Here is a 17779-nt window from a genome sequence, read left to right on the forward strand (position 1 = left end):
TAACAGCCTGAACAAAATGTGCTCGTTTTACTAGAATCAGGACAAAATCAATAAGGAGGTATTGATAGACCATGCCATGGCTTTTGTCGATCAGTGTCCAGTACGTTTGTTAGTCTGTAACATCAGACTTTAGGAGGCTGCATGCACCCGAAGGCAGGCATCGAGACGCGCCCCTAGGTCAGGCTATTACTAAATATCAATACAAGAAATTGGCCATGACGTAAATATCATGATGCCGTAATTGTTCCCCATGTTGTGTGGTGCTGCCTTGATGCACATCGCTGCATGGCCAAGCATCTCCCTGAACCTCTAGCCTCACAAGGCCTCATAAAGGAACATATTTGCTCAGTCATTCGATATGTGTTTTAATTTATTTGAAAATAAATCCCTGTAGTTTTTATCATGTCAGATGTCTGTGCTAGGGGGGGGTAAAACAACGCAGAACTACACGAGACGACACAGAACTAAATAAGATCTACACATTTCTACATCAAGTGCACGTGCAAACGTATGCAAGCAGCACAAGACAGTACAGTAAGTACTAGAACAGGAGTAATAGACACAGTAAGAAACAGTGTAGCGCTGACAGTTTTAGTGTGGAAGTGTCCGATATATCAGGTAGTGCAAAAGAATAACAATATAATAAAAATGCTGTTAATGTAAACATAACACGTAACTATGACATAGTATTCAGCAGATAAGATTATACCATATATGGACATAGCAGTTATTGGGGTAGCAACCAGGTAGAGAGTATAGTAGTGACATGATTAAATTAAATACACAATTTTTATAAATACGGTCGCAAGAACATTCAGCTCCCCTGACTGGATATCGAACCCAGGCCACAGCGGTGAGAGCGCCAAATCTTAGACCCTAGGAACATAATGTTCCTCCTAACATTATGATTGAAATGGCTCAAAGCAGTGAAAGCACTGTAGACAGAGTGTAGGACATGTGCTGAAGACATGAGCATGCTTAGGAAGGTTGTAATTAAAGCTCTACCGCTGATCTTAATCCGCCTCTACTGCTTCATTTCCGATTTCTTTCTAATTACATGGTGCATATAGCCTTAATCTTTATTCACGCTCACTGCATTTCTTTTCCGCCCTGTTTCAGCCATTGTCTTTTTCTCGATTGTTTTCTATCCCGTCCCTCCCTCCATCTTTTTATAGTCAGACAGAAAAGATACCAATCCACCCTGTTGATCATTAGAAAAATGTCAGGTGGGATTTATCGTCAGCTGTAGCTTCACCCTTTATTGACAGAAAATTATTGATTTGTGCCACACTGTTTAAATAATGATAAAGGTTGTGTTCAGGGTTGAGGCAGGCTGAAGAAAAGCCGCCGTTTTTGTTTTTTGTTTTTTTTTAAAGAATTTTGTGTTTTTGAAACATTTGCATGTGTATGCAGAACATTTGAAACAAGGCTTTTGTTTAAAATGGTTTGTTCACTGTTTACATTTAAATAAAAATGTAGGTTATGTAACTACCACCGTATTTCACAAGATAAGCCTCCAACATGTCATAGACACCACTAAATTGGTAGTCATCTAGCTCTGGACAAAAATAGAGAAAAAACATTATTTAAAATTTTTTAAAAAAAGGATTTTTTTCCGATTTGCAGAACCGCTTTATCCTGGTCATGTGGAATTGTGGTGGATCTTGGGAACACTGGGCACGAGTTGGGAATACACCCTGAGTGAGACGCCGGTCCATCGCAGGACATCATGTGCACGTATTCACACACTCATTCATACATTGGGCCAATTTATCGTAGCCAATCCCTCCAGGATTTTATGATTTTGGGAATCGCAGAAATGAAGGCAAAATCTTGCAATTTTTTAAAATTACCGCAGATTTGGGCCAAGACGCATCGTGTGTCGTCATCACAACGCGCATTCAGCCAAAGCCCTCTTCGATTCATGTGCGTCGAACATGAGAACAGCAAAAACATCTAAGTTACCAAGAAACATCACTGTGAAAGACAATTTCGTGCAACTTAAATTTTGCCAATTCGAGTAGTTTTTCGCAAGAAAAATGTCCGTAAGTTCCACCACAATTTTTTTTAAAAGCCACAGCAAAATCAAGCATTCTTGGCCGCAATAATCACAGAAAAACACCTGTACGGACTGAGTAAACAATCCACCTACTGGCATGATTTTTAGGAGGTGGGAGGAAACCAGAGAACCTAGAGGAAACCCACATGGACATAGGGAGAACATACACAGAAACTCCACATAGACAATAACTGGAGCTTAGGACTGAACTGGAAACCATGGAGCTGTGAGGCTGCAACGCTACCCACTGTGCCACCGTTCTCTCATTATACATATTTTGGCAATATCCTTACAAACTCCAGGTTTGTTTTTGTGATTTACATTTATTAAAATCTAGCTGTTCAATTTGTGTAGTTAATAGCATCTTATTCACCAACCAATTGATTAATTTCTAATCAGACAAACTTTAATTTCTTTTTTCACCATTTACATCAAGTCCTGTGAGTGCGTATAGGGAAGGGTGGTTGCCATATTTACCTTAACACCTTGGATAGGACACCAGTCTATCGCAGGACCCCATGCACACACACACACACACACACACACACACACACAAACATATATATACTTATTCACTTCTACAGGTAATTTTAGAGTTGCCAATTCACTCACTGGCATATTTTTGGGAGAATGTGAACAACTATATTTTGTTGTAAGTTAGGTAAAATATACACTGATCAGCCATAACATTAAACCCACCTGTCTAATATTGTGTATGTCCCCCGTGTGCCACCAAAACAGCTCTGACCCGTTGAGTCATTGGTATCTGGTACCAAGACGTTTCCATGGATCGGACTTGTTTGTTCAGCACGTCCCACAGACGCATGATCGGATTGAGATCTGGGGAATTCGGAGGCCGAGTCAACACCTTGAACTCTTTGTCATGTTCCTCAAACCGTTCTGAACAATTTTTTGCAGTGTGTCAGGGTACATTATCCTGCTGAGAGAGGCCGCTGCTTTTAGGGAATAATGTTGAAATGAAGGGGTGTAGTTGTTTTGCAACAATGTTTAGGTAGGTGCTAAGTGTCAAAGAATGCCAGGACCCAAGGTTTCCCAGCAGAACATGGCACACAGCATCACACTGCCTCCGCTGGCTTGCCTTCTTCCCATAGTGTGTCCTGGTGCCATCTCTTCCCCAAGTAAGCGACACACACACCTGGCCGTCCACGTGATGTGAAGAAAACGTGATTCACCAAACCAGGCCACCATTTTCCATTGCACCATTGTACCCCATGGTACAATGCACAACCCCATACATAGCAAGCTGTGATGCACTGTGTGTTCTGACACCATCATAGCCACCATAACTTTTCCAGCAATTTGTGTTACAGTAGCTCTTCTGTGGAATCGGACCAGACGAGCTAGCCTTCTCTCCCCATGTACATCAATGAGCCTTGGGCGCCCATGACTCTGTCTTCATTTCACTGGTTGTCGTTTCTGGACCACTTTTACTATGTACTAATCACTGCATACCAGGAACATCCCACAAGACCTGCTGTTTTGGAGATGCTCTGACCCAGTTGTCTAGCCATCACAATTTGGCCCATGTCAAAGACGCTCAGATCCTCACACTTTACCTGCTTCCGACACATCAACTTCAAGAACAGTTCACTGTTCACTTGCTGCCTAATATACAGGTGTCATTGTAACGAGATAATCAATGTTATTCACTTTACCTGTCAGTGGTTTTAATGTTATGGCTGATCGGTGTATAAAGATCACTTAAACCACATAATCTCCATCTGTCTGGAATTATAATTGGTAGTATACAGAAGCTCTTTGGAATTCATGTCTTAAAACAAAGTGTTTTCCGAACAATTTTGTAGAAGATTTTATGGTCCACTTAAAACTTGACGGGATCATTACTTTATTCCATTCTTAACCACACTAACGTTACCATGCAGTGTCTGAGCAGTGATAAACCTGGCCTGCATTCACCGTTGGAGAACTGTGCATGACTTTATCCTATTTACAAGGCCACAGTATGCTTAATACACCATAAACCAGTGCGCAGACTCATTTCATGCAGCAGACACTGTAACAGCTAAACGTGCATCCAGTGAGCAATAATTTAACAAACATACAGTGTATCTGTTAAATGTGGCAGTGTGTGCAATTTTGAATTGCAAATCAGATTCTTTATAGGCAGTGCCACCAGGCAGATTAGCGCAAGTAAAATATGCAGAAGACTACAGCTTTAAAGAACGAGTCTTATATTAAAAGCATCATGCAAATGAAATCGTCCGAGAGTTAGAGCGCCAACGGCAAGCTCCATAATCCAATTAATCAGTGTCTGGTCTGCGATCACTTTTTTTATACGGGGGGCACTGTACTAAAAAGAAATCTATCTGAAATCTATGTATTCTGTTTTTTTTCTTCTTCTTCTTTTCATTGTCATCTGTGCCTTTTAGTTTCTTTCTGTATTTTCTCTTAAGTGAAAATGTGCAGTAATTATGGCCGTGCATGTAAAGCTTACAAGAACCCTCCAGTAAAACAAAGCCTAGTATTGTATTTATCGTGGATGGTGGAGCCACCTTTATGTAATGTATGCGAGAGGATGGCGGAGATCATCAGTAAATCACTTTACCTTGGTCAGGGTTGCAGTGGACCCCGAGCCTATCCAGGGAACACTGGGTGCGAGGCGGGTATACACTCTGGTTGGGACACCAGTCAGAACACCATGTACACACACACACACACAGGGGCAAGTTAGCATAGCCAATCTACCTACTGGTAAATTTTTAGGAAGTGGTAGTGGAAACAGAGAACATGTAAAATTCCACACAGACAGTAACCCAAGATCAGGATCAAAATGACCCTGGAGCTGTGAGACAGCACCACCATGCCTCTGCGCTTGGACTGTGTGACTGAAATTTCCCAAAATAAACCATGAATCATCCTATATTCCCTAAAGGTGTGAAAGTGTGCTGCTGGCTGCAAGACAGTTCTTGACTGAATCCCAAATGAGTATGAAATGATTTCAGCTACATCCTCTGTAGTGCACTCTGTGTGTGTGTGTGTGTGTGTGTGTGTGTGTGTGTGTGTGTGTGTGACTGGGCCGTGGTGAAGCACTGAGGAGCATCTCATATTGCCACGTGCTGTCACTTCAGTGCTGGACAGCGCCGCGGTGAGTGGGCGGGGCCCCTCGGGCACGGGGGGGGGGGGGGGGGGGGGGGGGGGGTTTAGAGGGGGGGCGTGTTTCCTGCACCCTTTTTTTTTACTCTAACACTTGCGGATAGGATACCAAAAAAACGGATGCCGTCTCCACTATCGTATTACAATTCGCATTAGATGAGCTAAAAGCATCACACGCGACAGCTATAGAAGCTATAGGATCTGACGCGGTAACTCCGCCCCCTCCGCACTCCTGAAGCTGGAAAATCCCGTCTTAACTCAAATCCTCATTTCCGCGTGCTGTGCCCTTCATTCACAACGCTTCGTGCTGCTTCTTCCAGGCTCTTTTTTATTATTATTATTTTTATGTCAAGCCGGATTTACCGGTTCATGTACGAAGTGGTTCTCTGCTTCTTCACTTAAAGATGAATTGCTGATCTGCTCGTGCTGTGTGCCTGATCTAACCGCACACCGCCGCGTGCTGCTTTGATCACCGGTTCTCCAGTGGATGCTCCCCCGAGGCAGAACGACCTCCGCCGTCCGTCCCAGCTGATAACTCTCTCGCATTCCCGTCAGATGCGGTAGACATGAGAAGCAGCGCGATGGAGCCGCTGATTGCATGCTGATGTTTGCGTCCACGATGGATTCTTGTATGTCCGCCTTAAGCTTCCGATTTAACCGCATCCTAAATGGAGGAGGAGAGTGACAACCGCAAGATCAACAACAGCTTCCTTCGGGATCACAACTATGCAACAGAAGGTAAGTAGAAAGGAACTGAATTTGTGGTGCGTTGGAATAATGATCAGGTATGGGCAGGGCGACATGGATTAAAAGTCAGGCATGTACTGTAGCCTACATGTTGCGCACACACACACACACACACACACACACACACACACACGACCGACCCCGCCTTGTTTGTACACGTCTCTCTTAATATGGTGAAGAATCTGCACGAGCGTACATAGTTCCGGATAACATCTGCGCCATTGCATGGGTTGTGCAGTGTGCAGGTCACAATCTTGTGTATGTGGGATTGAAGCTGTAAGGGGGGGAAATGGACTAGAGTGGCTATCATATGGCTCGTTTTTGCCACATTGCGATCTTGGGTGTCACTGTGTCACCATTCAGCTTTGGCAGAGTGACTCAGATGTTGCATTGCAGAGATTTAGCAGTGTTTGCGTCGACACTCAGACACTCTGGTATGAACGGAGAGGAACGCAGTCTGGATCAACTCTGAGCTAATCTATGAATAACCTAGATGATGCAGTAGATGATGATGATGATTTGCTGATCAGGTGATGGTGGTGATTTGAAATGACTTATTAATTAGGCATTATGATGATAATTGAGAGCAGATATCCAGTCTTTCATAAAAAAAAAAGAAAGAAAAAAGATTACATTGTGGTTATGTCTGCTGTGATTATGTGATTAAAGGCAAAGAGAGCACTGTCTAGAAGAATCTGGATGTTGCAGACTCACAGGGCCTGTCTCAAATGCCAGAAATCAATATCCTGTCTGAGGAATATTGCTGTCTGCATTATAAGTAAACCATCATCATGATCATCTTCCTCATATTCTTCTTCATCGTCGTCGTATTTATCCTGGTCAGGGTCTTGGTGAGCATGAGGTGGGGACACACCCTGAAAGGGACGCCATCGCAGGGCATCATACTCACACACTGACACACTCGTTCACATGTAGGGACAATTTATCCACCTTGGAGAAACTGGACATGGAAACTGGAAATCCACATGGACACGGGGAGTGCACGTCGAAACTCCACACAGACAGTTACCTGAGCTCAAATTTGAATTCTTTTTTTTTTTTTTTTTAAAGAAAGATTTTTAAATCAGTCCAAACAGGATTTCGGAGAGCTTTTTTTTTTTTGTCATTGTTGCGACCAAAAATGCTTGCTTTTGCTAAGGCTTTTGCAAAAAATTTGCGAAGCAATTTGCAGAGTCTTTTTGTGTGGAATCGGCGAAATTGCAACTGTGTGAAATTGTTCTGCACGGTATTTCGCAGCGAGGTTTGTGGTTAAATGAGACTTTTTAGTCTCGTGAATCACATGACGCCTCTTGGCTCATATCTGCAGCAATTTTTGAAAAATTGCAATCTCCTCCGAATATTGTGGCGTTTGCTCGATTTTGTGTTCATTTCTGCAATAGTAAAATCCTGGAGGGACTGAGCAATTGTCCTGCATTAGCGTTCTCTTAAATTGGCAGTAGGTCTCAAATTCGATTGCGAGTTTTTGTGACACAAGTGTGAAAGTGGATGCCGACCAGCATATTTCCATGCAAGTGTCCTCTTGCCTTGCAGAGAGTTCAGAGGAGGTCAGATCATTGGTCCTTACCCAGCAGTCCTTTCTAGTCATTGATTGATAGCATTGGGAGCTTCTGTAAAACCGAGCCAGTGGAAAGATGCAATCAGCAGCCTGCAAGCTCAGAAGCGCTCCGTTTATGACCCCTCTGAGGGCCCCGGGCCAGTCTGTAAATCAGGCTTGTAACTCACAGTCGCACACATACATGCACAGCATGAGCAGCCTGCACCCCACAGGCTCTAAATGCCCTGTGCTGTCTGTCTGAGGCATATGCACGCTGGTACTCTGTGAGTTTGTAGTAGGAATTGAACATTGAATACGCATTAGAGGTTGGCTACATTAAGGAGAATATAAGATAAAGACAGTAGCTGCTTCTAGAAACTACACTATAGGTGGGGTCAGTCTGTATACAAGGTCAATCTGGAGGCTGGGCATTGTTCTGAGTAGAAAGTTTAAAAGGTCCAGGTCCCAATCCTCACAGCTAAATTTACTCTTGCATACCAGGATCATTCATTTACCCCCCCTGCCCTTATTCTCTCTGTAATGAGATGTAAAGATTTTTCCAGTGTACTCATTACAAAAGGTGCAGGCATTATAGCGGTCAGCTCATTCCTCTGTAGTATACATCCATTTCCTGGTGCATTTGATGACTTTTAATATACTTATTCCATGGAGTACTCGCATTATAATAGACTGAGAGTCCAGAGAGTGACCAGTTCTATGTCCTCCTCATCCCCCATTTCTGATATCAGCCCCTATGTGCAGTGATTCCCAGACTGGACAACTAATACGATGATGGTATCTCCCCAATGTGGACGTCCTGAGGCTGTGGATGCCTCACGTTATAACGACGTGGAACGTTGTCCTTTCTGCTATAAAAATATTCACAGAGGCTCTACTGGATTTTTTTTTAGGAGGGCGCCCTAGATTGAAGTGATGGAAGAATTCTCTGGCGAGATCGCTCATACTGCAGTGTAATTCACTGGAGATTTGGCTGTACACACACAGATAATTGCTTGTATTGCTCTTTAAGATGATAGAATATGATCATTCTGATTCAATTGACCTTTCTCTGCGCACACAATCGGTGCAAGTGGCCCGATGACCTAATAGGGCGAGCTCGCAAAATTCCCCCTTCAACATGTGCACACCATACTGTCTAATTTACTAAAGTGCCACAGTCCAGGTAATTCAATTTCATGAGGTAACTTTGTAACCCCACTAGTGGTTTCTTAAGTCCCAGACCTAATAAAGTACTGACAGGCATCCCATAGGGTTCAGAGGGTAAAAATGAGGTATGTAAATGTGTCTGAAATTACCAGTATGCCCTCTATTAGCGTTTCCTTCTTGTATTAGACAGTGAAGAAACATCAGATTATCACGTGCTCATTAGGCGGGGGGTGGGGAGGTGAAAAGACATTTTACATATTGCCTAAGTGTTAATATTTAATGAATGACCTCTAAAAGCTGTGTTGATTTGAAGTAATAAAAATAAATTATTTCAAATATTTGCTTTTGTAATAGAGCCTAGGATATTAATTCCTCCAAATGATAGTCATGGGAGTCATTGGAGCTTTCTCAGTGGCAACATATGCACAGAGCACTGCCACTTTTTGCATTTGTAAGGTAGGATTAATTTGGCAACGTGGGTGACACATTAATAGTAGCCGGATCTGCAGCATGCTCACCCAGAAATAAAATCTTGGCGCCGGGGGAGGCAAACTTTTAGCCATGCTCCAGAAGTACTAGAATGAATGAATGAATGAATGAATGAATGTAAGCTACGAAAAATCTTATCAAATTCACTAACATATATGTGCTAGCGTAGTTCATTAGTCTACATAATTGAATAGATGTGGTGGAACACATCTAATTAACAATAAGATACAGCTTGCTTTTCATATTTTCTCTCTGTGTATGTGTCTCTTTCATGCGCTCATGCCCTTGTTTTCAGAATATGCCGTAGTAGTGCGTTATTATCCGAAGAAGACATAGGGTGCCAGCCCATCGCAGGGCGCAACCTCACACACATTCACACACTACGGACAATTTGGAAATGCCAGTCAACTTACAATGCATGTCTTTGGACTGGGGGAGGAAACCAGAGTAATCAGAGGAAACCCCCTGAGGCACGAGGAGAACATGCAAACGCCGCGCACATAGGGCATTCGAGATGCGGGATTCGAGCCCTCAACCCCGGAGGTGCGAAGCAAACAAGCAAACCACTAAGCCACCGTACCTCCCTGTATTCAATGTTAATTTAAGCAAAGATTATTTAAAAAAAAAAAATAGAACCAACGATAGTTCGGATCAAACGATATATTTTGAAATGGTGGGAGGACGTAATCATTCCCATGCCTGATGGTTTCTACAGTAATGGAGTCAATGTGACATTTAAATTGATACAAATTTCCACATTTCTTATTCTGCCACGTGGAGGCTCAGAGGATGGAGACACCAGTACAGACTCAATGCGCTTCATTAGCATAAGAGAGATGCCATCAGAATGACATTTGGCTAATAGTGGCAGGATTGATGTGGTGGTGCTGTTAAGGAGGCTCGACTTTCATCTTCATTTGTGCTTGGTGGGCTTAATTGCCCAAAACGCTTACATGCTTACATATCTCGTCATTCTGATGCTTGTGCTAAACAACCTGCTTTCTGATTGAGAACATCCTGAAAACTGGATTTGCAGCTGTACTGCTAATGCCATCATCAGTTGCCTCACAGACATAACATCTCTAGCATATATGGCTTGACAGAGATGGATTCGCAGCGTGGGAGTGTAATTTGTGCTGCAGGAGGAAAGAATTTCGTGAATGGGGAAAATGATCATGACAAAGGGTAGTGCTTCCTTTATATATGTAAAAGGAATATAACGTTAATTAAAGATCTTCAGTATTATACTAATAGGTGGGGGCATGGTGGCTTAGTGGTTGGCACATTTGCCTTCTCCCTCTGGGGTTGGTGGATTGAATCCTGCCTCCACCCTGTGTTCTCCCCGTGCCTTGGGGGTTTCCTCCGGGTATTCTGGCTTCCGCTTTCCTAAAGGCTGATTGGCATTTCCAAATTGTCCGTAGTGTGTGAATATGTGTGTGCGTGCCCTGCGATGGGTTGGCACCCCATCCAGGGTGTGCCCTGGGATAGGCTCCAGGCTCCCTGGGAAAATGGATGAATGGATTATACTAATATGCCAGTGATTAAAGGTCCGTGATAGAAGCGGTTATGTATTGTGTAACTGGTATAATGCTAACTGAGCCACACTATTTAGTATTAGTTGAGCAATTTATTGTATAGCAGTATAAGTACTCCTTTAACATAATCGATCAAGGGAGAACCGTTGATTACTTTCCAAACGGCTGAACACAGCTCTATTAATGCCCAGTTTGTATATTAATTCAAGCTGTCAAAAACCTTAATGCGTTTCAAATAAAATAATGCAATTTTGTCCATTTCATTTAATCAGTGCAATTTAATTTCTTCCTCCCGTAGTTTAATAAGGCGCAGGTATTGGATCGTGTGATGTTTCTCCGCGTACATCTGAACATTTGGTTGGTGGTCTCCAAAGTAAAAACTCAACAAAAAAAAACACAGTTTTCAATGAGCTATAGTGTATGAGCTGTAGTGTAACACAGCACTGATACACCAGCAATTTTTAGCCCCAGTTTCATTTCATTGTATCTAGCCAAGTCTTAAAAAATGAGCTAATGAAATATTAATTAACATGCATTACTGTTGTAGTTGGATATATATTATTAGATCTGTTTGAAGGACTGTTTGTGTACTGCTTTAAAATAGAATACATTATCGTAAAAGTATGATTAAAAGCGATGGATTACGTTTAAAACAAGGCTGAACAGCAGCAATATTAATGTAGATTAATACGCTACATTTCTTGTTCTTTTGCATGTTAATCTCTCTTTTCTACTCGGTCTAAGATGGAGTATTCTCAGTGAAGCTGAAATGGTAAAAATAGCAGCACGGTCCCTCGGTGCTCAGAACACGGCCTAGACATGCAGACTGAGCACAGCTCGATGGGGGCTGATACAAATACACCCACCCATGCCAGCACAATTTACACCCCGGCTCTCACTCGCGGTTAATGCTCCACACTGTACAGAACTAGTGAGTGTTATTATTGATGCTATAAGAACAAGAGAGGTTTGGGGGGCTTGGGATGGAGGGGGGAGGATGATGGGGGGGGCAAAGTGCAGCAAACGAGACTGCCAACACAAATCTCCCCAGGCTACAGTTTAAGATTTCGGTCATAAAAAGAAATATCTCTCAAACCCAACGGGGCCACATTGATTATTCAGGAGAAAACCGTGAGGCGAAAATATTGCGGCTCAGAGCGAGAGAGGGAGTGAGAGAGGGAGGGTGTGGGGGGAGAGCACACAGAGAGGGTACACTGAATTTTTAACTCTGGGATATACCCCATATGGGAGCAATAACGAGAAATAAAATAAACAAAAAAAACGGGTTTTATCTTGCCTGACCATTATGTCTGAAGAGTTGAACCCTGGTGAATGAACTAAGCAGGAGTGCTGTGTAGAGAAAAACACATTCCCACTCGCATACACCTTTTTTTAGGAATCACAGTGGTACTCGTTTACTTCACCGCTTTCTCTCTCACTCTTTGTATTCAGTGTATATATTATACACTCCATTGTGTTTTGCACATCTGTGAGAAAATGATGTATCTATTAATGATGTGTGAAAAGAAGGCCAGTACGAGCTTTTACACAACCCCCTTCAGACACACCCACACACACACACTCCTTGCACCATTTCAACCATTTTTCCAAGAAACGGGGTTAATTGGCTTTTACTCTCCTCACTACACAGCAAAGTGTTGTCGAGACAGAGGCCCCACCTCTAGGAAGTGCAATAGAAAGCCAGCAGCCATGGTGTTTGGGATCAGCAGGTGGTAGAGATGATTACCCCAGTGTGCACTGTTCTCAGATCACGGCTTGTGTCTGCTGAAATGAGTCCAGACCTGCTGTGTTTGCTGGCCCTCCAGCTGCCCTTTATATCACTCCGCTTTTGAAATAGCCAGACATCGATTTGCAGAGTCGTCTGTTGATTGGAGAGTCAGTCGATATGCTCGATACATTTTACAAAGCACACACAGCAAAGTAGCACAGCAGTCCAGTGGCTTTAACACGTGTTTGTTGTTGGGTGGATTAAGAGGAAACGATTGATTGGTTGATTTGGTATCATTTTCCGTTGTGAAAACCTCACAGGAGGATGTGATTGTGCTTGGATGATGAGAATAAAACTCCACTGAGCTCTTCTTCCCAACAACAAAGCCATTGCTTTATGGATAGAAAGAGATAATGCACAGAAAGCGAATGTTATAAACTTTTTTGTTCACCTAAAGCTTCTAACAGTGCTTTTCCACCAGACAACGTGCTATAGCAAGGTATAGTATCAAATACAAGATCCTACATTTTGTCCGTCCATCCATCTTCCATACCGCTTATCTTACACAGGGTAACAGGGGAACCTGGAGCCTATCCCAGGGAACTCTGGACACATGGTGGGGAACACCCTGGATGGGGGGGCCAGTCCATTGCAGGGCACAATCGCACACGCATTCATACACTATGGATCATTTGGAAACACCAATCAGCCTACAGCTCATGTCTTTGGATGGGGGAGGAAACCGGAGTATCCAGAGGAAACGCTCAAAGCACAGGGAGAAAATGCAAACTCCGCGCACACAGCATGGAGGCAGGATTCGAACCCCCAACCCTGGAGGTGCAAGGCAGACATGCTTGAATGTACTACAGTTTTGAGTGTAAAACGAAAAAACACAAAATAAGCTAAATCTGCTTAACCAATTTTGCCTTAACAAATATGCAATGTTGGCCTTTTCTAACTAAAAGTGCAAAATTACAGAGCGGGCTTAATGGAAATATATGAATTAGCATCCACAATGTGATTTATTAAGTCTGAAACTTTGGGGATTAAAATGACCAAAAAGTAGGTATTATATTTGCAAAAGTCCTCCATGTTTGCATTACACCTCTGGGGTTGGGGGTTCGACTCGCACCTCCGCAATGTGTGCGTGGAGTTTGCGTGTTCTCCATGTTTGGGGGGTTTCCTCCCCCAGTCCAAAGACTGTAAATAGAACAGAAGGCTCATTGGTGTAGGCTGATTGGCATTTCCAAATTGTGGTGTGTGAAGGTGTGTGTGATTGTGCCCTGTGATGGGTTGAAACCCATCCAGGGTTTCCCCAGCCTTGTGCCTCCAGTTCCCTGGGATAGGCTTCAGGCTCCCCGAGACCCTGTGTACAGTAAGCGGTACAGAAAAAGGATGAATGGCGAAGTTGGTTTAACGGTGAAAAGGTTTATATTATTTAGATGTACCTAAACAAACAAACAAAAAGTACACTCTTTCTTTTTGTATTCATGTTGCATTTTCACACAGGAAACTGGAGATGTACTGGACGTGCAGTTATGAGCGTGTGACGAGGATTATTTCAGTTTGACTTGTCCAGGAATATAATTCGCTGTGGCTATTAAGAACAAACCCACACAAAAGCCTCATGTACATATTGTTTCCTCCCTCTACTTTGTTTGTGACATAATTCCCATAATGATCTGTTTGTAAATCACTTGCAACATGCAATTTTTATCCCATTATGCAGACAAATTAGCTTGTGCTATTTGGGATCTCACCAAATCAGGACCAGGAATGGTGGTAGAAATGGTGAAGACCACTGCTTGGTCAAATGTAATCATTTAGATTTCGGTCACAAACTGGCACTATGACAATATGACAGCCGTCATTTTGAAAAAAATACTGGCTAGCTTGAATCAGTTTTCTACTAGACAGCACAGCACATCAAGTCTAAGTAGTGTCTATGCTCCAAATCTCCAAGTTGGCGGGTGTGTCTCTTTGCGCATGTGTGTTTGAATGGAATCTTCTTTGCAGCCTGATCCTTTGGACATGCAGAGCTCAGCAGAAGTGCTCTAATCTCAGAAACCATGGCCAAGGGTTAAGGGTGCTTCGCCACCCACCATCCTTCCAGCTTCCTTCTTAATACCTGCAATTCTGATTACACGACTAGATTTAAACAGAAGAACAAAAACGACACATTTCTTTGCATTGGATGGCTACAACAATGGCTTAGGCTGGGGAATCATATGTGCCTGAATGTGTGGATGTGTTCCCGGTGGTGCTGTTGAGTATCAGCAGACACACGGTGACCTACATACTGCAGTATCAGCTCCTCTCTCCTGGCACACTGCGGTGCTGGGGATCCACATGCTCTTTGCGTTGCGTGAGGGTTGACAATTCCCTCAAATCTCATCCATTTAGATTATCATATATATTCTTGTTTAATTTAGATGCCATGTCAGTCTCGCTTTTCCCTTCACTAGTCCTCACTGCCTTTCCCAGGTCTGCGTTCCCCTTTGAGAACTCCATGATTCAATCATGTGCTTATTGTGTTGGCTCAAAGGCCAGGAAACTCAGTCTGTAAATACAATAGAGGTGAAAATAAATGGGGATTGGGGTCTGTTATGGTGCTTTGGGTTAGAAGGATGTTCTTTCACATTTCAGTCTTTTTTTTTTCCCCCAGCTGCCTCTGTGATGGGGCGCCACCTATGATACATGTTCTACAGCCGGCAGCGATGCTGCGATAGGACAGGTTGGCACGGTAACCTACTTTATAGAGATGAGATGGTGCTGTTTCCGTCAAGATGGATCCGTCTTACCAAGACAGTATGCCATCATGTGACTTAAAAACCTTTGCCCTGGCTGCCTGAAGGATTTATACACATTGTGCAGTGCTGCACTACTATATCTCAATGTAGTAGGCAACTTCAGAAAACGGGTCATTGAGGACACATGTTCATCAGTCATTAAACTGATAAGATCCGTAGGTCTAACATAAGCAGATCCCTAGTGTCTGATTTGCACATGTCTACCTTAAGGGAGAATAAGAGGGAATACCAGAGACACAGCAAGCTCATTATAGCTTTTAGTGATTATGCTAGACAGATGTGTTGATAATAAGGCATATCTGTATATCTGATGCAGCTTTTTCCCCAGCATTCTGATGGTGAAAGCACATTTAATGTAAGATCTGATATGCATAGTGACTTTCAATTCTGCACTCATGCTGCCTGATGTGTGATCTCTGCATCTGTCTCTTTGTCTCTCCATCACCCACCTGGTTGAACAAAACGCAGGCCAGATTCATATAAATGACAGGATCAAGTAGCTCATACATCTATGCTTGCATGTGTGTAGAGGATTAAGGTTATGTTACATATTTGGATACTGGCTGGACATGGGATTCACATCATGCCTGTTTATATCCCCAGACATTCCCGTGTGTCCAGGAAACAGCAGGGCCCCTTGTGATAATCCTCTCAATCCTGCTTCCATCACCACCCGCATTTACACTCTATTAAACCCATAAAGCTGGTATCAGGCCTGAGTGAGTCTGCTTACCAAAATAAAACCTCTCACAAAGGAATAGAAAAAAGAGCTAGATTTATATGTATAAGGTTTGTGCAATTACTGTATTATTGCAGCTGACTTAGATCAACTGCAACAACATGGGAAACAAAAAAGAAGTATCTTAGAATGGCGAAGGTCAGTGCAGTCTGACGCTTTGATAACCAAATTGCAATCCCGCCAGGCGTTTATATATATATATATATATATATATATATATATATATATATATATATATATATATATATATAATATATATTGTGTGTGTGTGTGTGTGTGTGTGTGTGTGTGTGTGTATATATATATATATATATATATATATATATATATATATATATATATATATATATATATATATATATATATATATATATATATTGATTGATTGATTGATTGACATTTATCATACCACAATTCTTGAAAGCATTTCTATGATACATGAATCATGATATTTAGGTTTGCTCACAAATTATAGCCATTTATACAATAATTGTATTTTCATGAAATTTTTTTTATAAAAAGTTATCATGGTATCAATAATATTTCAGAAAAACTCATTGAGAGAATTTCTGACAATATCAAGATTATATCGTCATATTGTCCAGCCCTACTTGTACTAAAAAGGTAATCTGAGAGCATGGAAGGAATAAAAAAAGCCAACACTCATGGCTCTGAATGTTTTGACAGCACTCAAGCCACGAGCACTGAAGTCACACATCACGACGTAATACACTTCACCGAACCATGATGGAAGTGGTTTCCATGGCAACAGCTTACTCTCATCCCCCATTCACCAAGCTTTAAATCCACTGTGGGGGTGTGAGTAGGAAAGCTCCTCTCTCTCTCTCGCGCTCTCTCTCTCTCTCTCGCTCTCTCTGTGTTACATTTGTGCTTCTCCATTTTTCATGAGCATACTACTGGAGACACATTTACACTGAGCGAAATGATTATTCTGAATTTTTATTATTCTGTTCCATGCACATTTGTAATATCTGACCGGAGGCAGCCTTTTTAAACACTTTTTTAAGCCTACAACCTCGTGCGTCTTTTTCTAGAGAGTATAACGGCATATCTAAAAGGTGGAGCTGTACTTGCACTTGACTGGGGTGTGCAGCTGCGTGAAGCTGCTGATTTAACATTGGAGGTGGAAAGTTGGAAGTCTTCCTGTTCTGGAATTGTGGTTCAATGAACACCAAATAAACCATTATTCCTTCTCTGCGTATTGTACAATGCGTAATTGTGTCTATATGAGCTAATTAAACACAGGGAAATTGGTTTTATTAAGCATCTTTCAGTCATCAGTTTTGTTGGTGCTGGACTGGCTTGGAGCTATATCATTTGGTGCTTCTGTGAAGGAGTACTTCCTTGACATTTCCTCGCTGTATTGGAATGAACAAACTCTCTAGAGGAACGTGGAAGGAAAATCCTGAAACAGCAACACTGAATCTATTGCATTGCCTGCTGAACTCTTGCTCTTAGGCAGTGCTTTGATTAAAAAAATAAAGGGGCGGGGGGGGATTATGGTCTGGTGAATTTTGCCTTGTGCAGGATGATTTGGAAGATTAAATTTCATGCTTCCCAGGTCAGATCATCTGACAAGCCATTTTGAACCTATTTTCTACAATATGGGTCACTAGGACAGTATTAAATATGATCAAGTAAGTCAGATTGCAGGTTTATATTTGGAGTTGCTTTGCTTCTCTGGCCTGCTTTGTAGACATCTGAATGCACAATATTACATTTGCACGGCATTAAACCCCTAAAGCCGGCGCTCGTTCTGAGTGCGCCTGCTTACCAAAATAAAGCCCGTGACA

The 17779-nt window shown here is 42.4% G+C and overlaps 1 protein-coding gene across 3 annotated transcripts in view; it reads left to right on the plus strand.

Moving 5' to 3' along the window:
- The window catches only part of LOC108269042 (serine/threonine-protein phosphatase 2A 55 kDa regulatory subunit B beta isoform), a 56701-nt gene that overhangs the window by 18761 nt on the left and 20161 nt on the right, over nucleotides 1–17779 (plus strand). The window contains exon 2 of one of the 3 annotated variants that reach the window (XM_017474541.3): nucleotides 1627–1737. The exons of 1 other annotated variant lie outside the window; for it this stretch is intronic. In XM_017474541.3, coding sequence (XP_017330030.1) covers nucleotides 1627–1737 — 111 coding nt within the window. Of the gene's footprint in view, nucleotides 1–1626; nucleotides 1738–5309; nucleotides 5933–17779 lie in introns of those variants that run through there. One more of the 3 variants, XM_017474543.3, reaches the window with a different exon arrangement.

This window comes from Ictalurus punctatus, chromosome 8 (genome assembly GCF_001660625.3).
Source record: "Ictalurus punctatus breed USDA103 chromosome 8, Coco_2.0, whole genome shotgun sequence".
NCBI lineage: Eukaryota > Metazoa > Chordata > Actinopteri > Siluriformes > Ictaluridae > Ictalurus > Ictalurus punctatus.